At 41.4% G+C, this 22,046-nt stretch overlaps 1 protein-coding gene across 1 annotated transcript in view; it reads left to right on the top strand.

Moving 5' to 3' along the window:
* Positions 1–22,046, top strand: part of SLC6A15 (solute carrier family 6 member 15) — a 42,774-nt gene that overhangs the window by 5,920 nt on the left and 14,808 nt on the right. The window contains exons 2-8 of the mRNA XM_072146511.1: positions 2,380–2,812; positions 4,388–4,545; positions 6,773–6,899; positions 7,600–7,781; positions 9,412–9,522; positions 11,666–11,907; positions 12,004–12,196. Coding sequence (XP_072002612.1) covers positions 2,524–2,812; positions 4,388–4,545; positions 6,773–6,899; positions 7,600–7,781; positions 9,412–9,522; positions 11,666–11,907; positions 12,004–12,196 — 1,302 coding nt within the window. The 5' untranslated portion in view covers positions 2,380–2,523. The remainder of the gene's footprint in view (positions 1–2,379; positions 2,813–4,387; positions 4,546–6,772; positions 6,900–7,599; positions 7,782–9,411; positions 9,523–11,665; positions 11,908–12,003; positions 12,197–22,046) is intronic.

The following is a 22,046-nucleotide window of genomic DNA, read 5'->3' as shown; positions in this document are numbered from 1 at the left end:
GGGAGCAAAAAAATTCCAAAAAATTAGGCAAATGCACTACAATTTTGGTGCACATTTCTGTTGTAAACTGAGCCAACTAATAGGAGTTTCAAAGTACCACAGATTTTTACTACACTAGATTTATCATCCAGTATTAGACACTTTGATGAATCAAGCTGCAGCATAAGGCTATATTCACACGAACGTATGGGGGATGTATATACCGCCGATATATGTCCCCCATACATCGCTATGGACTCATGGCGCCCAACAGGAGCGGTACGGAGCCGCACATGTGCGGTACCGTACCGCTCCATACCCCATAGAAAGATAGGACATGTCCTATCTTTCTATGGAATATGGCGGCGTGCGCCATATATTCCTATGGAGAGGGGCGGGGGTGAGCGGCAGTCTCCCCCTTCTCCTCTCCCCCGGCACTGCCGAGTGCCCCCAGTGCTGCGGTACGGCGGGCAACGGCAGTGTGAATGTAGACTAAGACTTTACAGTCTAAGGCTACATTCACACTGCCGTTGCCCGCCGTACCGTACCGTAGCGGGCAACGGCAGTGCACGGGGAGAGGAGGAGGAGGTGAGCGCAGCTCACCCCCGCCCCTCTCCATAGGAATATATGGCGCACGGCGCCGAACTACGGACAAAGATAGGACATAGGGCCCCGTGCGCCGTCTATGGGGGACATATATCGGCCGTATATATACGTCGGCCTTATATATACGTCCCCCATACGTCAGTGTGAATATAGCCTAAGGGGTCTGGCTTTGTCAGTTTTTGGGACTTTTCTTGGCTTTTCTGCTGGTCAGATTTATCTTAGCGTTTTTTCCTTATTGCTACATGTGGTGTCTGGTCTCGAGTGAATTTTCAACTTTTTAAAACAAAAGTCACAAATATTTTTTGCAAAGAATGTGGGCACTAAAATAGAAACTGTCTCAGATTGTTAACAAGAATTTGCAAACAATTTGTTAACAAAATGCTAACAATCTGTTAACAAAACCCAATGTGTAAACAATTTGTTACACAAACCCATTCTGTAAACAATTTGTTACACAAACCCAATTTGTAAACAACCTGTCGACAAAAATCAGTAAACACTTTGTAAACAATAAATTGTAAATAACTTGTTAACAAAAAACAATTTAATTCAATTTGCTTCAATCTCAATATAATATTCAATTACAATAGTTGAAGACCAATGTTTAAGACTTTTAAAAACATATTCATGCATAAAAAAATAGCGATTCTATGTAGACAAAAGACGCAATTATACATAGACAAAGAAGTAAAACATGAAATCCTTTTTTAAGGTACTTTTTTATAAAATTCCCAAAAGGGAAAGAAAAAAAGGTTCGCAGATATTTGATAGATGAAATCTATATTTGTTGATTAACATATATGTGTTGAGGTTTACGACCAAGGGGTAAGTATTCCAGGAGGTTTGTGTTTTCAGGTCATAGGGCCCTATGCCTGTAATACACGTTTTTGTATAAAAAAAATTAAAAATAAAATGAAAATTAAAAATAAAAATAAAAAATGGACAATAAAATTAGTTTCTTTGAGCAGCTTTCAATCTTTTAAGACAATTGTAGCCTCCATGTGGTACCTTTATGGTTTGTAATATGCGATTGTTTGTTATATTATTTGGCACTCACGGTTAGTTGATGTTCAGCTGGGCTCATGTTAGTGTTTCTTAGCGGGACCGTGTTGCCTTATTCCGCGGGTTCCGATCACCAGCTATGTCTATTTCGCTGCTTTGTCGTCCCAGGGGACGTTATGTAGAGTGTCTCTGGGCTGTGCATAAGGATTGAGCAGCTTCATACCTTACAACATCTATGATTCACATTGGTGGACTATTTATTTGAAAGTACAACATAACCTTGCTCCGGAGCTTCAATGCCGTGTGTACTACAAAAGCTGACAACACATGATATCAAGATCAGCTAGTTTGGGCTGCGGGAGGTGAAAACCCACGATCCACAAGCCGGTCAAAGGCGCCTTCAACGGCGTTCTGAACGCCACTACAGAACAAAGAACGCATCCAGCTTGCACAGCCCAGAGACACTCTACATAACGTCCCCTGTACAAATAAGCACAAACACCAAGAAAATTCTCAAAAATTTCTTTGAAACACTTGATAAATTGGCCTTAATGTCTTCAATTTCTTGATTAGAAAATCAGTGGTAACCCTAGTGTATTTTGATGGGTACTGTAGCTTTCTTCATGCTGTGGGAAGAATTCTGCAAGTGCCAGTAGCAGCAATGTTCTTCTGGGAAGCCATTACACCACACATAATGAGGTGAAAGAGATTACCTTCACATGTTACAACTTCATAGTCCTATGTAATTTCCATGTAATACACTAATATGTATTCTAATTATCTACTTCATAGAATACCAACCACTATGGATCTTTGAAGAAGCCTTCCCCTGAAAAGAACCCTAAATATTAACTAAAACAATATTTTACCAGAATAAACTTTTACTTGAGAATCTGCCTATCCCGAAGCAATACAGAAACTGTATCATACATTCAGATGCCTAAGAACAGTAAAGTAACTAAAAGAGAGCTGGACGATGATGTTGTGGATTCTGTTAAGGATCTGCTGTCCAATGAAGATTCTTGTGAAGAAAGCTTTAAGAAGAGTGAGCTGATGGTCCAGGATGATTTGGACAAAGACAGAGATATTGAGGATGGATCAGACATTGATGATGAAAGACCAGCCTGGAACAGCAAGTTACAGTATATTCTCGCACAAGTTGGCTTTTCTGTTGGCTTAGGAAATGTGTGGCGATTTCCTTATTTATGTCAGAAAAATGGAGGAGGTAAGAACTAAATATGGTTTTATTAGTTAAAAGAACAAATAATGATTCCATAGTATGCACATCGGAAATGTCTAAATAGTAAAACTCCTTTTAGGTTGTGGAAGGAGAAAAGAACAGAATGCAAAATACGCTGACAATTAACAAAATTCTACCATGCCAAATCATTTTTCTTGTCACAAAGTACAGTGACAGGCATTGTACAGTAAAAACAAATCTGTTTTTGGATAAGGTGCATCTGTTACTGAAAACCCTTTATTCTATCTCAGGAGTCCAAATCTTAGTCCAAATTTGGGGATGTATATTTGCAAAATCCTTTTTCTGCATAATAGGTATAAATGTAGATACAGGCAGTCCCTGGGTTACATACAAAATAGGGTCTGTAGGTTTGTTCTTAAGTTGAATTTGTATGTAAGTCGGAACTGTATATTTTATCATTGTAATCCCAGCCAGAACTTTTTTGGTCTCTGTGACAATTGGATTTTAAAAATGTTGGGTTGTCATAAGAATCAGAATTAACAATAAAGCTTCATTACAGACACCTGTAATAACTGTTATAGATGTTTATTGTAGCCTAGGACTAGATGCTTGTGATTGGGTTCTAGGACATCCATTACCAAAAGGTTAAAGGGGTTGTCCACTTTTAACAAATAATTGATACGGTTTGTGTAAGGAAAAGTTAAACAATTTTCCAATGTACTTTCTATATCAATTCTTCACAGTTTTCTAGATCTCTGCTTGCTGTTCTGCTATAGAAAGCATGTATGTTTACTTCCACTGGATAGAAATCTGTCCATGGTCATGTGATGGACATGCAGGTGCACCTGTGTGACTATGTAGAGATTTTTATCCACTGGAAGTAAACATAAAACATTCCTATAGAAGGACAGCAAGCAGAGATCCAGAAAACCGTGAGGAATTTATACAAAAAGTATATAGGAAAATTGTATAACTTTTCCTTACACAAACCATATCAATTATTTGCTGAAAGTGGACAAACCCTTTAAGGTTTACAGAGAAGAAAACCTAGTTTGATAGTAAAGATGGCTCTCCTTATTGTATGTCACTCCATACATAGTACAAAACATCTATATTAGTAGACAGAGTAGCTGTGGCAGCACCTGAATGTTTTAGTAACATTTCTATAGCAGAAAGTGGTACATGATGTGAGCTATAGGTGCTGTATAGGGGCTGTCCTGACCTCTCTATTATCTTGGAGTTTGTCTATAGGGGCCAATGATCAAGAATAGGCTGCATTGTCAAATAGCCACCATTACTATATTCATCACTATACAGTTTACATTTGTCAGCAGAACTTTTGACCTTTACACCAGACAATGTGCTACCCACAGACAGGAATATTAGGCCTTATATAAAAGATGCAATCACCCAATTGTTTGCCCATTTATCCTACAAAATGTTTGTTCCAATAATTAGCTGAATAGTGAGTTTATGTAAAATTAATGTTGTTTCCCAGCTGTTAAAAAATAGAAAAAATGTACATAATTGTTTAATCATTGTTCAATCTGATTTTCATTCCTAACATATTCTATATTTTTCTATTCGTATTCTTTCTAGGTGCATATCTGGTGCCATATTTAATACTTCTACTAGTTATTGGAATTCCACTTTTCTTTTTGGAGCTTTCTGTAGGACAGAGAATACGTAGAGGAAGTATTGGAGTATGGAATTACATTAGCCCTAAAATGGGTGGAATTGGATTTTCAAGCTGTATTGTAAGCATGCTGTTTTGTCTTAACTTTGTGCAACTTCAATTACAACATTTTTATTGCTATATGGTTAACAGAAAAGTTAAATGATGTGGTAAAAGAAAGAAATAACACAACTCCATCAGCATCATAGGGAAACTAAAGAAGCATACAGTATGTACTCTACTTTGGCTAAGACTTGGGTAGTAAACAACATTGTTGTTCCTGATATAACAAAAAAGCTAACTAGGACTATAACTAGAAAAAAAGTATGTAGCCGCAAACCCTAATCTGACCTTAAAACAATTCTCCAACTTTAGAGTTTTCTGGTATGTGCATTAGACATGCCAGTAGATTATGGTCAAGGTCAGGAAGCTAATACTCTGAACAAAAGGTCCAAGAGCCAGATCAAAGGTGATCAGCCCTAAGTCATGCATCTGAAAAGCTTTGCAACCATTGAATTGTACCAGGTTATTATAAGGCATTCCTGAGTCAGAGTCAAAAACAGCCACACTATGTCCCAGTGTCAGGACACCTTTGTTTAGGATCTTGGTGAAAAGGTCCTTTAATCTAATACCCATCTCTCTCTCCTCCCATGTAGAGACAAAGGAAAAAAAGGCAGCACACCAGATTGTAGTGAAAAAAATACCTTAGTGGATTTATTCCATGTGAAAGAGCAACGTTTCGGCTCCAAACAGTGAGCCTTACTCAAGCTGAATATCCATGATTGTGTACAGATATATAAGCAAAATGGAGGAGGTCATGTGATCATTATTGACCAACACAGATAAAGTGCAAAGTTCAAGCAATGTGCAAAGTTCAAACAATCATAATGCTCATAAAATGTACTAAAATACAAATATCAAATAGATGCATCACTAGATTAAAGTGCATGTGCATGTCTCAACATGGTATATGTATACATGTATATTTTTAGAATACATCGTGATCATTCCTTGATGTGTGTGAACACTGACATAATAAAAGTGAAAAAAAATCTTAAAACATCCATAGCTAACAAGCCATAAACAAAGTCCCCATCGTCTCACCACCTTATATTAAAAGAAGAGCTAGTGATAGCCGTATACACCATCGCACTGAAATGCACACACTGGGAATGGCGACCGCGGGTGTGCGGATCGGCACATTGTAAGCCTATGGATAGAACTACTGTCAATCAAAAGACCAAGAGATTTCCCCGGTTTGGTTAGCTAATAAGAGCAGTGGCTTTCCTTCACAGCCTCAAATGTGAAGTGCCTACAGATTTGTATAAAAGTGGATGTTGTAGGCCAGATATGAGGCATTCTAAAAAAGGGTGGGGTGTGGGACTGACGATTGTTTAACCAAAGGGGACTGAAAACTATTCAACACTTTACCAAAGGCATATTAGTGAAGGCTGGTCGATATACAATATATCACAACATGATTAAAATATAATTCATTTTTATTAATGATTATAGTATAAAAAACCACTACAACATTAGAGTATAACACAAAATCGTTCCCGAAGGTCCATCTAATTCATCACTGCATCACAAAACAATTCATGAACGCATCTTTTCATAAGGCATCCTAATACTGTATATGCAAATTGCTATAATATCACAAAAAGTGCCATTGCAAAGACAACTCAATATATACCTATATACCAATTTACCCTATATTTCCTATATATTATCTATTCATCAATCAATCAATCAATCAATCTTCTATTTCTCATACCTATCTATCTTCTATCCTCTGTCTAGCTATCTATATATAATCTACCTTATATTTATGCATCTATAAATCTATCATCTATCTATACATCTATATCATCTTTCATGTTTATCTTCTATCATCAATCTACCTTTCATCTGTCATCTTATATAACATTCTCCCATAGTCCCATATTACAGATTTCCTTACCATACTACTGTGTGTAACTACAAAGTGTTATTACCGTGCATGGCTAAAGGAGACTCTTACTGAATGTGATTGTTCGTAAAATAGTTTTATTTTTATTTTTTACTTTTAGTTTTGCCCAGGGCCCCACTTTGGCTGTAAAATAGGAATATAACTCCATATTTAAAAACCCCGTTGCACACAGTCCAGCAGTTCTGCTTTCCATTCAGTTTCACCACTTTCTGGTCCAGCAATGATGTCCGGGCACATGGGCTTTTCTGATTGTTGTGAATCATAAGTCATTTCCTTTAAGATGGTGTATAGCCTTTTCCATACTTTTGTACTCATACACTTGTTTTATTTTTTTTAGGTCTGTTTGTTTGTGGCTCTGTACTACAATGTCATCATTGGATGGAGTCTGTTTTATTTCTCACAGTCCTTCCAGCATCCTCTGCCATGGGACCAATGCCCTTTGGTTAAAAATGCTTCTTATACTTGTGAGTTACCTCCAAATTTATTGAAAATAAGGATAAACTAGAAAACTCCTCCTCCTGTGTCTCCATGAGGTTCAAAATGTTACATAGTCTCATCACTTAACAATAAAGATATTATAAAATAAGTGTGGTAACACAGCGATGAATGGTGCAAAGGAGGTCATATTATAGTAGTGGGGACACAAGGGATACATTTATAGAAGTGTGGGAGGAGATGTTTATAGCATTTTGGGGTGGGGCACAAGGATGTCATATACTATATGAATGGGGATACACACTGTAATAGTCTTTAGTAGTTATTTTCTGCTTGATAACATTAAATAAATAGCACTCAGAGATAGTTTTATACTTGATCTAATTTGTTAACACCGACCAAATATTATTCTGATTACCAAGACATGATAAAGGTCACACAGGCTTAGCCCATAGGGTATTCTGAGCTGTTAATACAACTTACTGTGACTGTAGGCAACTAGACTTGGAAAACATTGTAACTAAGCTATGGAGGGGATAAGTATAGTATATTTCTTTTGTATAGCAGCTGTAACATTCTGTTAAATATATCCAGCATAGCAAACCCTTTAAATATAGGAATTCTAGTTGCCTACAAAAAATATCACTAGGTGAAGCTAAAACAAGTATGTCTTACAAAATTATTATCAAAAGAAGGAATGGTGTCACATACAGTTTTATTGTGTTTCAGATATTGAGCCAGAATGTGAGAAAAGTTCTGCAACTACATATTACTGGTACAGAGAAGCCTTAAATATTTCCAACTCAATTACAGAAGGTGGAGGGCTCAACTGGAAGATGACGTTGTGCTTACTAGCTGCATGGATTATGGTGTGTCTTGCCATGATCAAAGGCATTCAGTCTTCAGGCAAGGTGAGTATGTAGTATATCCACATCATCTACAGGTTTATGAGGCCATAAAAAAAGAGGGAAGGGAAATTGTGCCACTTCTGCAGTACTGCCATTGTATTCCGATCCTCTGTATGCTATTACAGTAAGACATAAGTTGCAGTTTGTGGTCTTTCTTATCCAATACATTAGAGAGCGTATAAAGTAATCCCCAAGTTTACTTCTATGGAGACGCAAGGAATGTAGCTGAGGATATTTGATGTAGGCAAAGGGAAATGGAATTTTACTAAAGCCTGTTCACACAAATAATATGATTCACAAATTTCCTATGGAGTTAACTACAACTTTGGCTGAATGCTACACACCTTAGCTAATCTTACATGCTGGAAGGCTCCTGTTTCTAAGAGGTTAGCTCTGTAGGTGAGTCAACAGCCAGGGAATTATAGCACATGCTGAAATAGACATTACAAAACAGTGGAAATCTTCATTTGTACTGATAAAATGGGTTTTTCCACTAAAACTACTGCTACATGGTTTATCCCTGTTCCTGTCACTTGTATGGGACAGACAGAAAGATCTCTGAAATGAAAAGGGCAGGGTTTCTGTGCACAATGCCCCTCCTCAGAAGGCCAGAGGAAGATCGATCAAAAACTGTGATGAAAGTTTCAGATGTACCAGTTTTTTTCTTAGAGAATTCTAGCTGATTTTTCAAGGCGGTAATTGCAATGCATGTCAGTTTACAAGTAAAAAAAAGATCTGCTGCTCCTACAAGAGTTTTTTTTGTAAACAACTTTATTATAATGCTACTGGGTAAGGCTACATTCACATGAATGTGTCCTTACCGTGCTATACACGTTGGTGCACGGGAGAGGAGGAGGGGGTGAGCGCTGCTTGTCCCCGCCCCTTTCCATAGAGATACATGGTGCACTGTGCCGTAATACAGGGAAAGATAGGACATATACAGACCGGTACGGAGCAGCACACGTACCATACCGCTCAGTGCGCCCATTGCCGCCCTATGGAGGATGTATATACAATGTTCATATATACGTCCCCCAATGGTCGTGTGAATGTAGCCTTAAGCAGTAGATTTTCCTTGCAGTAAAAATGAGTAATTTACATAGACTTTAGCTACACTACACTCTGGGCATGATGGGATGAAGAACAGGATGGGCAGTGTCGTGGACTGGTCTAAGCAGTCTTCCTCTGGTTTTGACATGCTTGTGCAGCGCTGCGTAATCTGTGTGCGCTATATAAATAAAGAATTATTATTATTATTAAGAGGTTGGAGATTCTTATTAGATATGAGGCGCTCAGGGGCGTAATTTGAGGGGGGTGCAGAGGTTGCGTTCGCACCCGGGTCCAAGAAGTTTAGGGGGCCCTTATGGTGTCACTTTCTCATATGAGAAGACTATTACTATAAACCATACATTGTAGTCGGGGGCCTGGGACAGACTTTGCACTGGGGCCCATCAGCTTCTAGTTACGCCACTGGAGGCGCTCATGGTAATTTTAAGACTTGTGTTTAAAACATCAGTCTTAATGAATTCCCCCAAATGTCTCACTCAGCAAGATTCAACAGGGATCCTGCTTAGAAAAGTCTAGGATTGGACATTAACATGGAATAACATGTTTTGTATTAATGTCCCCCCAGGTCATGTATTTCAGTTCTCTTTTTCCATACGTGGTTCTTACATGTTTCCTCGTGCGAGCTTTGCTCTTAAATGGCTCCATTGATGGCATTCGACACATGTTTACTCCAAAGGTGAGTGTGTACAACAGGATGGTTATAATCTTTATCGTATCCTCAGTTTTTTTTATGTATGTTTCTCCAAAAGTAAACAGAAAAGCAGCTGTTATTAAGAAATTGGTGACCGTGTTGCTCATAAAGCTTGCCTTTGAAAGCACAGAACCATGGTCAGTCCATGTAGAACAGGACTCTGCATTGTTTCACTATGATGCACATAGTGTCCCATGCTCTGTACTGCGGTCGTGCTGGGGGGCACAATTGATGAATGCCCCCAATTTGTTTTTCATTGATCAGTTACAGTTGTGTTCCAATGGCCTAAACTTTAGTTTAGTCTGTATGCACCTTTATGTAAAGGGGTTGTCCAGGTAAGCAGAGGCCAGCACGGAAAGAAGTAAATATATGCTGTTTATTATTTTTAAAGAATATCTACCACCAAATTCAGGCGTGATAAACTAGGGACACTTACTCATAGATTACTGGCACAATCACTGTGGTTATCTTCTTATATTTGTTATTCATGGCCTCCTTTTTTCTAAAATTAACTTTTAAAAGTATGTTTTTAAACCAGAAAGGCTTTAGGATTGTGCTGCAGCTCCTCCTCTTAGACAATACTGAAGATTGATTTAAAGTATCGATATTGATTTAAAGATTTAAAGTATCATTAAAAGTGACACCACCCACTCAACTCAATACTCAATAGACTGAAGTATGAAAAAGTTTCTAGCGCCAGAAAATGGCAAAATTCCCCCACAAATTTTTGTACAGGAGGTTCTAATTTTTTTGTAAATGTATTATAAAACCTATACAAATTTGGTATCCCTGTGATTGCACCGACCCAAAGAATAAAGTAGATATGTTATTTGGAGCGCACAGTGAAAGCCGTAAAATCCAAGCCCACAAGAAAACGTTGGAAATGTGTTTTTTCACCATTTTCACTGGATTTGGATTTTTTTTCCACTTCCCAGTACACGGCAGGGAATATTAAATACCATCACTACACATAGCTTTTTGAAGGTGGGGAGTGAAAAATGGAAATGAAAAAACAAAAAAGGGCCAGGTCGTTAAGGAGTTAAAGCTTCCCCCCAAGCCATGTATTGGAAATGTATTTACCTGCTTTTTTTTTTAAGAAAAATGCAGTTGTATGTGACAACTTCCAGAAACTCCCATTCTACATAAGGATAAAACTTATAGTGAAAGTTCATAATAAAGGATTTAGCTCATTATTTCCCTTGTCTAAAGACAAAACAAGGACGTTGTAGGATGAATTCTCCTGAAGTGCTGGTAAACACGAGGCAGCAAGGGAATGAGCGACCTTCATTAACAAAACAAGACAGAGATTGTGGTGACTAAATATATATTCTAAACTCCTCAGTATAAAAAAGATCTACATAATCTTCTCTCTCTACAGAATAACTCTCTCTTCATATCAAATGTGGGCTCAATAACATTAAATGTTACAGAATGGAAGAGAGAAAATTATTCCTCCCTCAAATTTCATGGGGTGCAGACCCTTGATGATCTCTTATCATATATGGATAAATGTGTGGACCCATGTAATGCACTGAATAGGGGGCCACCAAGTATATGGTACAGCAGTAGTTGTGCCCCTGGTTTCCCAGAATAAATATAAAAATGTCTGCTTTTTTTTTTAAACAACAGCGCCACTCCTCTCTAGAGGTAAACTACAGCATTGCATCCTAGACCCTTTCTTTGTAAATGGAGCAGCAGTACAAAAACTGACACAACTGATGGCCTGGTGTGTGTTTATATAAAATACGAAAATATGTTTCTCTAATCCTGGAAATTCCTTTAAAGTGTCCTGCTTACATCATAATACAGTCTCTTTGCTTTGTATTTTTATAGATTACTATCATTTCATCGATCACATGCTGTAAATTACTGTATGGACATAAAGGAATGGATCAGACAGGTTCAATATCACACATGGCTATAGGAATGTATGTGATATACCATGAATTTGTCTTTTCTAGCGGTGGCAGTAATCAGTATATAGCGCCACCTAGTGTCAAATAACATAACTACTTCTTCCACATAAAGCGAGCTAAGAATTTGCGTCCATTTAATATCACCAAGCTAAAAAAAAACTAAAAGTATTGCACTTTTACTGTTGTCTAACTCACTTATCTTCTCATTCCAGCTTGAAATAATGCTAGAGCCTAAGGTCTGGAGAGAAGCAGCGACACAAGTGTTCTTTGCACTGGGGTTGGGATTTGGAGGAGTTATTGCTTTTTCAAGCTACAACAAGCGAGACAACAATTGCCACTTTGATGCCGTCTTAGTGTCGCTCATCAACTTCTTTACATCAGTATTGGCAACTCTGGTTGTATTTGCTGTATTAGGATTCAAAGCAAACATTATGAATGAGAGCTGCATCTCGGAGTAAGATTCCCTGTTCATTTTCCCATTCACTCTATTGATTATAACGAGTAACATCAGCCTATTAAATATTTTTCTTTGATATCTATGTTACTATAGGAATGCGGGAAAAATTGTAAGACTTCTACAAGCGGGCAATCTGAGCCACAGTGTTATTCCCCATCATGTGAACTTCTCCAGTATCACAGCACAGGATTACGAGTTGGTGTATGATATTATCAAAAAGGTTAAAGAAGAAGAATTTGATGCGCTTGGGTTGGCAGCATGCCAGATAGAGGATGAACTTGACAAGGTAAACTTCTGCTCCTGTACTTTTTATTATTTCTGTAGTTTCCTTTTAGGTTCCTTGTAGTAATTATAAAAAAGTTTGTGTCTTTCCCTTGAAAGCTCATCAGTTTATCCCTCCACCGCCTATTTTTCTATATTACGTAAGAGGCAGATGTAATCAATTCACATTATATGTAACTATATCCCATTGATCTGTACATCTGTACAAGCCTGCATGTGCACAATATAAAGACTACTCCTTATGCCTTCTCCATTTATTCCACTCTTAGAGCATCTATCAGACTACCGTACATGTTGCTAACCCTCAAAAAAAAACCTCCATTTGCATTCCTTGTTGAGTCCATGTTACACATTCGTATGTCATCCATATTTGTCACATCTGCAAAAACAAAAAAGGCTAGCTGACTAAAATTAGCTGGCAGCATTCACAAAATTGGTCTGTTTTTTTTTTTTCGCTGACCCATTTACTTCTATGGAAACTGTGGTCTGCAGGCAAGAAAAATAAAAAAAAAACAGACATGTGACTATCGTTATAGAATACAATGGGTCAGTATACTATCCAGAAAAATTATTGAATTTAGCTGATTGCAGGATATGTCCAGTTAGTTTTCTTGAGCTTACTGGAATAATATTGATGCCCAGGCCTAATATTGCTAGTGCTAATTTTTAAAATCAAAGTCTTTGTGTTAAACTATTATGTAAACGCTATGTTTAACCTGCTGGACTTAATAAAAAATATTTGAAACAAAAAAAAAAAAAAATTCAATAGTTTTTCTGGATAGTATACTGACCCATTGGGGGTCATTTACTAAGGGCCCGATTCACGTTTTCCCGCCGTGTTACCCGAATATTTCCGATTTGCGCCGATTGTACCTGAATTGCCCCAGGATTTTGGCGCACGCGATCGGATTGTGGCGCATCGGCGCCGGCATGCGCGCGACGGAAATCGGGGGACATGGCCGAACGAAAACCCGACGTATTCGGAAAAACCGCTGCATTTAAAAAACGAAAATGTGTCGCTTGGGACGCGCTTACCTTCACCTGGTCCAGCTCGGTGTATTCCGGCGCGATCAGATGCATTTCAGCGCAGCAGCACCTGGTGGACGGCGGAGGAACTGCCATCATAAATCCCGGCCGGACCCGAATCCAGCGCAGAGAACGCGCCGCTGGATCGCGAATGGGCCGGGTAAGTAAATCTGCCCCATTGTATTCTATAACGATAGAGATGCTACTTACTCCATTACTCCACATGACTAAAACAGTACTACTCATGAAACAATCCCTGGTGCACCCTCACTTTCAGAATTATATTCAACCATTAACCTACATTGTCTACTGGAAAAAACCTTTGCTCTAAGACAAGGCACTCTAAATAATTTCCACACCATGTGGGACCCATGGATAGTAGTCGCTACCGATAGAGATGCTACTTACTCCATTACTCCACATGACTAAAACAGTACTACTCATGAAACAATCCCTGGTGAGAACCCTATCTTCCCTCTTCCCTCCCCATCCCCAAATGTTATTACCATGGTTTAGAGTTATGTCAATTATCTTCTACGATAAAAAATCGTAAAAACTATTGAATTTTGTCCATGCCATTATTGGTGCAAGGCCACCCCATGGCATGCCAAGTGGACCGTGCATGCTGGGATGAGGATGCCTTATGTCACCAGATTAACTATAGTATTAGCGGCAGTTCCTGACCCACGTTTTAGCGCAAGTCTGAAGGTCATAGTCTCTTCGGCATGGCATGGGAGGCGGAGGAGGGGTGGACATTTGTTAACACATGATGTGCCAGCTCTTGGTGTATTCCCTCATAAACTAAAAAAGGGTCAATCACGGAGAGCATATTGAGTAAAAAACCTGATGTGTAAATAAGCCTTTACTGTGTGAAGAAATCAGGCTTTGTCAGACATGATGTTATATATGAAACTTCACAGTGTTTTAGATACACCCAGCAGTAATCATCAGTGCATCTTTACCAAAACTTTAGAAATAATAGAATGATATATACACAGACATCTTATTTACAACAGGTCAGATAATAAACAGACCAAAAACATTTGAGGTGCCACAAGAGAACTCTGTAGTACGGCAGGCATACACCGGCGTCGGGGAGAGGAGGAGGGGACCCCGCCCCTTTCCATAGCGATATATGGCCATGGTGCCATATTCCGGGGAAAGATAGGACATGTCCATTGCCGTGTATGGGGGACGTTTATACGACGTATATACGTCGGCCATATATACGTCCCCCTTATGTTTGTGTGAATCTAGCCTTAAACTGTTTAGTTTCTAGATACCATGCTATTGCAGAACCTCTTATGGGCCAGAACAGTGGACTTCCCTCTGAGGTGACCACATTTTGCATTTTTAGCAGAATGTATCTTGGGATGTTTGAATCCCCCCTGTGATGTTTAACTTAACTTTCTAGAAATTATTGCCCAAATGGCAAAAAGTGAAAATGTAATTTTTCTAGAAATCTTCCAGTATGTACTGTGAGAAAGTGAGAGGTGTTGTGTGGGAAAACCGCTATCTGTCTTACAGGCAGTTGAAATGCTGGTGGTAAAAGCCCTGGGTTTGTCTGCAGTAACCCAAGGGTTAATGCAGACATGATAAGCAGGAATAGTCTGTTTTGTCTGTGTTGGCCTAGCTAACACAGACACATTTGTAATGTCCGTACTGGGCCTGCTTATTATGGAGTAGGGGTAGGCTGGTAGTGGGACTCCTACTCCACTCGGGCTTCGGTCCTGGGTTTGTGAATTGCCCACAGGGGCGGGTCACAGGCCTCGTTAGGGTCTGATTTAGTCTGCAGGCCAGAAGCAGTAGGGGAGGCCCTACCTGGAGAGCTGAAAGCGAGATTGCATTCTCACAGCAAAGGTAACTGAGGGTCTCCTGTCTTGCTGCTGGCCAAGAGCGTGTGCCAGGCAGCCTGGTACCCGGATAGCTGGGGTCCTCCAAATGTATTAGACAGCTCCTTGCCGGGCAGGAATTACTTTTATAATGTTTTTGCATGTGCCTAAGCCAAGGCTGAATTTGTGTTCTGTTTTGCAAGTGTGAATAAACACTTAAGTTGGACTTTTAAACCTGCGTGTGTCACTGCTTCCTGCACTGCTACCTGTCAACTACCAGAGCAATTCCCCACATATGGTGGATTGGAGCGGGCAAAAGTGCAGTGAAGTATACACTAGTGCATGTCCTGGAAGTTGACAGCACTGAAGATGCAAGCCACAGCCATGGAAGAGTTAATCAAGCAGCTTGTCCAGTCCAACGTGCAGCAGCAAGAGACAAACAGATTGCTGCTCCAGCAGATAACAGCCCTGACCGCTGCTCAGCAAAGGACTGTCCCAGCAATGACGGTGAAGGACGCCAGGAAAGAGGTCCGTAAAGCTATGACCAAGATGACCGCCGAGGATGATGTGGAGGCCTATCTGACAGGCTTTGAGAGGGTGGCCATCCGAGAGAGGTTGCCACAGCAACACTGGGCAGAGGTGTTGGCCCCCTTCCTCGTCGCTGATCCCCAGCAGGCATACTACGACCTGAGAGCGGAGGATGCCCAGGACTACACCAAGGTAAAGGCAGAGATCTTGGCCCGACTAGGAGTGGATCAGCATCTACGCGCTCAAAGAGTGAATAGCTGGAGATACCAGGAGGCGCTACCACCGAGGGGGCAGATGCACCAACTTGTTCACTTGGTCCGCAAGTGGCTTCAGCCGGAGACATCAACCCCAGCCCAGATGGTCGAGAAGGTTGTTTTGGACCGTTTCCTGAGGGCCTTGCCGGGTGAGATTCAACAATGGGTGGGACACGGGGACCCGTCTGATGCCGAGGCACTGGTGGGGTTGGTGGAGAGGTTTTGTGCCACCCAGGCCCTAACAAAGAAAGCCCCTTATACCCAGGCGGGCCCTAAGGCACGGAAGGTCGTGTCACCCACAAATACTTGGCGCAGGACAACGCCCAATGTCTGGGAAGTACCCCAGGGGAGGAGGAGGGGGGAGGCTCCCACCTGTTGGACCTGCCATGAGCCAGGTCATATTGCAGCCCATTGCCCCAATTCCTCAGAGCCCATGGACGGCAGTTCCGCCAGAAGGGTTTCTCTCTATGCTGCCCCTGTCTACACAGCTACTAGCCCCGACTCTGCTGATGAGCGCCACCTGTGCCGGGTGACAGTGGCAGGGCATCCAGCATTGGCCCTGCTGGACTCAGGCAGTCGGGTAACCTTGATTAATGGGACCCTCATAGACCCCAAGACAGTCACAGGGCGCACAATTGGTGTCCTGTGCATCCATGGGGACGTAAAGGACTACCCCACCACAGTTATTAACTTCCAGACCTCTTGTGGAGAGACACTACATGAGGCAGCGGTTGTCAAGAACTTGCCCCATGACCTTATCTTGGGACGGGACTTCCCCATGTTCTGGACTCTATGGCGGGGAAACCAAGAGTTGGGGGGTTGTTCTCCTGTGTTGTCTGGTCAGATCTCTGAAGCCGAGCCTGATGACCCAGACTCTGGAGTTCCTGCCGTAGGGGTGACCGCCACAGATGATGGAAGTGTAATGTTTCCCCTAGATGTTATGGCAGGCGAAACTGAGGAGGTAGTGACAGGACCGCAGTTGTCTGATTTGGAGGTATCCCGTGACAACTTTGGTACTGCCCAACTCCAGGACCCCACTCTGGTCCGCGCCAGAGAAAATGTGGTAGAAATTAATGGTGTACCTCAGCACCCAGGTGCGGATAAGTTGTTCCCTCGTGTGGTGGTAAATCAGGAGTTATTGTACCGCATTGATAAGGTCCACGGTGAAACCCGGGAGCAGTTAATGATGCCTCAGCCATATCGTCAGATGGTGTTAGACCTTGCACATAAGCATGTGATGGGAGGGCACCTAGGTACCACAAAAACTCTGGAACGCATCTTGCAGCGTTTTTACTGGCCAGGAGTGTATGATAGGGTAAAAAGGTATTGTGAAACTTGCCCTGATTGTCAATTGCATGCTCCCATGGTACACTTTCGAAGTCCGTTGGTACCTCTGCCCATTATTGAGGTACCCTTTGAAAGGGTCGCCATGGATTTGGTCGGTCCTTTAGTTAAATCTGCTCGGGGGCATCAGCATATCCTGGTAGTCATGGACTATGCTACCCGATATTCTGAGGCCATCCCACTGTGGCACACCTCTGCGAAACTAATTGCTAAAGAGTTGTTTGCCATGTTCTGCCGGGTGGGACTTCCCAAGGAGATCCTCACAGATCAGGGGACTCCTTTTATGTCAAAAGTCACCAAGGAGCTATGTCGGCTCTTTAATATTAAACAGTTAGGCACCTCTGTGTACCATCCTGAGACGGATGGATTGGTAGAACGGTTCAACAAAACTTTAAAGAGTATGCTAAAAAAGGTGGTAAACAAGGATGGGAAGGACTGGGATGTACTATTGCCATATTTAATGTTCGCCATCCGAGAGGTCCCACAAGCCTCTACTGGGTTCTCACCGTTTGAGTTAGTGTATGGCAGACATCCCAGGGGTCTCCTGGACATAGCCAAGGAGACATGGGAACAAGAGCCCACCCCCCACAAAAGTGTAACAGACCATATCGCAGATATGCAGGACAGGGTGGCAGCCGTCATGCCCATTGTCAAAGAGCATATGGAGGAGGCACAAAGGACTCAAAGCCGGGTTTATAACAGGTCAGCAAAAGTAAGGAGCTTTAGTCCCGGTGATCGTGTGTTGGTGCTAGTCCCCACTGTAGAAAGTAAGTTTCTCGCTAAATGGCAAGGACCGTATGAGGTTATAGAGAAAATAGGAGAGGTGAACTACAGGATACGTCAGCCCGGACGGAGAAAACCCCAGCAGACTTATCATGTAAATCTGTTGAAGGCCTGGAAAGACAGAGAGAGTCTGCATACAGAGATGGTCCTGGCTAGTCCACCTCCTGCGATACCCTCACCGGCTGCAGATAAGCCTGTGCCGGAGGCAGAACTGCGAATAGCCGATACCCTTACCAAAGAGCAACAGCGAGAGGCTCGAGAGTTTGTAGCAAGAAATACAGATGTGTTCTCAGAGTTGCCAGGCTACACATCTGTAATTAAACATGATATTGTCACTGAGCCAGGGATAAAGGTAAGATTAAGGCCGTACCGAGTCCCTGAAGCTCGTAGACAAGCCATATCAGAAGAAGTTCAGAAGATGCTGAAGCTAGGGGTTATTGAGGAGTCCAAAAGTGAGTGGGCCAGTCCAATTGTTCTAATTCCCAAACCGGATGGGACGTTGCGATTTTGCAACGATTTTAGAAAATTGAATGAGGTGTCTAAGTTTGATGCCTATCCCATGCCCCGGGTGGACGAGCTTATTGAGAGACTAGGGGGTGCTCGGTACTTCACCACCCTGGATCTAACTTAAGGATATTGGCAGGTACCCCTGACAGATAGGGCTAAAGAAAAGACAGCCTTTATCACCCCTGAGCGCCTTTTTCACTATGTTGTATTACCGTTTGGGCTTCATGGGGCCCCCGCTACCTTTCAACGGTTAATGGACATAGTGTTAAAGCCACATAGGAGATACGCCTCCGCCTATCTAGATGACATTATCATCTACAGCCAAGACTGGGCGAGTCACTTGGCCAAGGTACAGGCCGTAGTGAACTCTCTAAGGGCAGCGGGCCTGACTGCAAACCCCAAGAAGTGTGCGCTGGGAATGGAGGATCTCAGAAAAGAAAAGGGGGGAGGGGAGGTATTGGGAAAAAGAAAAAGTTGTGAGTGTAATAAAAATTAACTTTTATTTTTATATTAAAATCTAGAGTCTGAACTCTTATTCATTATTTATAACCTAACAAGCGACGCAAAGATTCTCATTGCTACGCTGTTGCCCCAGCCACAATTTGTACAGAATGACTCCTAGGGATGCAGATACAGGTGGGAGTCCCCTTATGTTTGCTTAGTTCCCTCCTGTAGAATGACTGAGTCCCACTTAAATTAAATAGTGGGAATCTAGGACAGTGTTATATAACTCTCTCTTGATATATAATGATTAGGAACTTTTATTGTAACCCAGCGTGACACCGCTGTGTGCGTGTGTCAGCTGTCAGTGACACCGTACGGTGCGTGTGTCAACTGTCAGTTGTGACGGGATCGCAGTGGTGCGAAACACTGCGTCTCCCCTCTTTAAATAACTGCGCCGCTTGTCTAGTTTGCAGTGACACGCGTGCACAGGAGCAGGGCTAATGGTAAGTCCTAATATATATTGAAACAGCGATCTCACTGTTCGTGAGTGTCGCTACTGCATCTGTCCCTTAATAGATCTTTCCCTAGGTTGTGGCTGCGGGCATAGATAGTGTCCCGACACGTGTTTCGCCGGGTCTCCCCGGCTTCTTCTAGGGGCGGGGGCGGCCGGGTTCGGGCGCCTTTTGTTTCAAAATCCAGGAGTGACAGCTTAATTAGCCAATGCACAGCCACTATCGATCTAGTGGGATGCAACATTGTATCGAAAGTGTCTTTCTGCTATTGTAACATAGTAAGAATGTATTTTAAATATGCTTGCAAGAAAAACTAAGTTAGTGTTTCTACAGTAATGTATAATGAGGAGAATTTTATCCTACATTATTGGGAATAGCAGAAATGGCCAGTTTGTTGCCACAAATCCATATGTTTGTTGATGTAATCACAATGTCTTTACTTAAAGTATGATGTTTAGTCATCAATATTATTCTTTGTGAAAGAGTCAGCAATTAGAGAATAAATAAATAAACGTATGGTAATATTAAGGAATCATAGTAGATGCTTGAATAGGACAAGTTTTGTTCCATACAAATATTAATTCAGAAATAGAAGTATTGCCTAGTTAATGTCATTTTTACACATAATGGGAGATCCCAGTTAGATTTGTTGATAGCGCAAACTCCAATACGGGTCCCCCAGGGTGACAGTTTTGGACGAGGGGGTTGTGAGAGAGGTGAGGGTCGCAGTGGAGGTTCATAATGGTGACCTCTAAAGAAAGCACCCAAATCCAAAGCTCTCATTCAGCCCTCTGGGCTTGAGGCTTCCCATTCTATATATCCATAAGCTCTCTTTTTGGAGAAGCATGTTGTCTAGGTCTCCACCTCTGATTCCCAAGGTAATCCGGGTAATCGCCCAACCTTTCAATCCTTTCGGATTGCAGTTGTGACATTTTTTAAAATGTTCTGCAATAGGGGTTGGCTGGAATAATTTGTTCTGTTTTAAAGCTTCCCTCTGCATCCTATCAAAATTCTTTATTGAATATAGATGTTCTCTCACCCTAGTTCTCATTTCTCGAATGGTTTTCCCCACGTACAATAGGCCACAAGGACATTCGAGAGCATATACCACTCCTGAAGAGGAACAAGTGATATGTTCTTGGATTTTCTGTCTGTGACCATCCTTATCTTCAAATGTCGTCTTTCTCACCAGCACTTGGCATGCTGTGCATAAACCGCAGGGATAGAAACCTGCGTATTTCTGGCATCCATCCTTCTTCCCCTTACAGAAATGACTCCGTATACTATACACAAGTATAGGACATCAAGTGGGCTGCAACGCCGTAAAATACTTCCTGGAACGCTATAATGATAAGAGTACTATGCGACAGGAATTTATTTTGGAAGCCTTGTCCTTCGTCACAATTACTTTATTTGAAGATAAGGATGGTCACAGACAGAAAATCCAAGAACATATCACTTGTTCCTCTTCAGGAGTGGTATATGCTCTCGAATGTCCTTGTGGCCTATTGTACGTGGGGAAAACCATTCGAGAAATGAGAACTAGGGTGAGAGAACATCTATATTCAATAAAGAATTTTGATAGGATGCAGAGGGAAGCTTTAAAACAGAACAAATTATTCCAGCCAACCCCTATTGCAGAACATTTTAAAAAATGTCACAACTGCAATCCGAAAGGATTGAAAGGTTGGGCGATTACCCGGATTACCTTGGGAATCAGAGGTGGAGACCTAGACAACATGCTTCTCCAAAAAGAGAGCTTATGGATATATAGAATGGGAAGCCTCAAGCCCAGAGGGCTGAATGAGAGCTTTGGATTTGGGTGCTTTCTTTAGAGGTCACCATTATGAACCTCCACTGCGACCCTCACCTCTCTCACAACCCCCTCGTCCAAAACTGTCACCCTGGGGGACCCGTATTGGAGTTTGCGCTATCAACAAATCTAACTGGGATCTCCCATTATGTGTAAAAATGACATTAACTAGGCAATACTTCTATTTCTGAATTAATATTTGTATGGAACAAAACTTGTCCTATTCAAGCATCTACTATGATTCCTTAATATTACCATACGTTTATTTATTTATTCTCTAATTGCTGACTCTTTCACAAAGAATAATATTGATGACTAAACATCATACTTTAAGTAAAGACATTGTGATTACATCAACAAACATATGGATTTGTGGCAACAAACTGGCCATTTCTGCTATTCCCAATAATGTAGGATAAAATTCTCCTCATTATACATTACTGTAGAAACACTAACTTAGTTTTTCTTGCAAGCATATTTAAAATACATTCTTACTATGTTACAATAGCAGAAAGACACTTTCGATACAATGTTGCATCCCACTAGATCGATAGTGGCTGTGCATTGGCTAATTAAGCTGTCACTCCTGGATTTTGAAACAAAAGGCGCCCGAACCCGGCCGCCCCCGCCCCTAGAAGAAGCCGGGGAGACCCGGCGAAACACGTGTCGGGACACTATCTATGCCCGCAGCCACAACCTAGGGAAAGATCTATTAAGGGACAGATGCAGTAGCGACACTCACGAACAGTGAGATCGCTGTTTCAATATATATTAGGACTTACCATTAGCCCTGCTCCTGTGCACGCGTGTC

Source organism: Engystomops pustulosus, chromosome 4 (assembly GCF_040894005.1).
Source record: "Engystomops pustulosus chromosome 4, aEngPut4.maternal, whole genome shotgun sequence".
Classification (NCBI taxonomy): Eukaryota; Metazoa; Chordata; class Amphibia; order Anura; family Leptodactylidae; genus Engystomops; species Engystomops pustulosus.
This window is presented reverse-complemented; position numbering and strand designations above follow the sequence as displayed.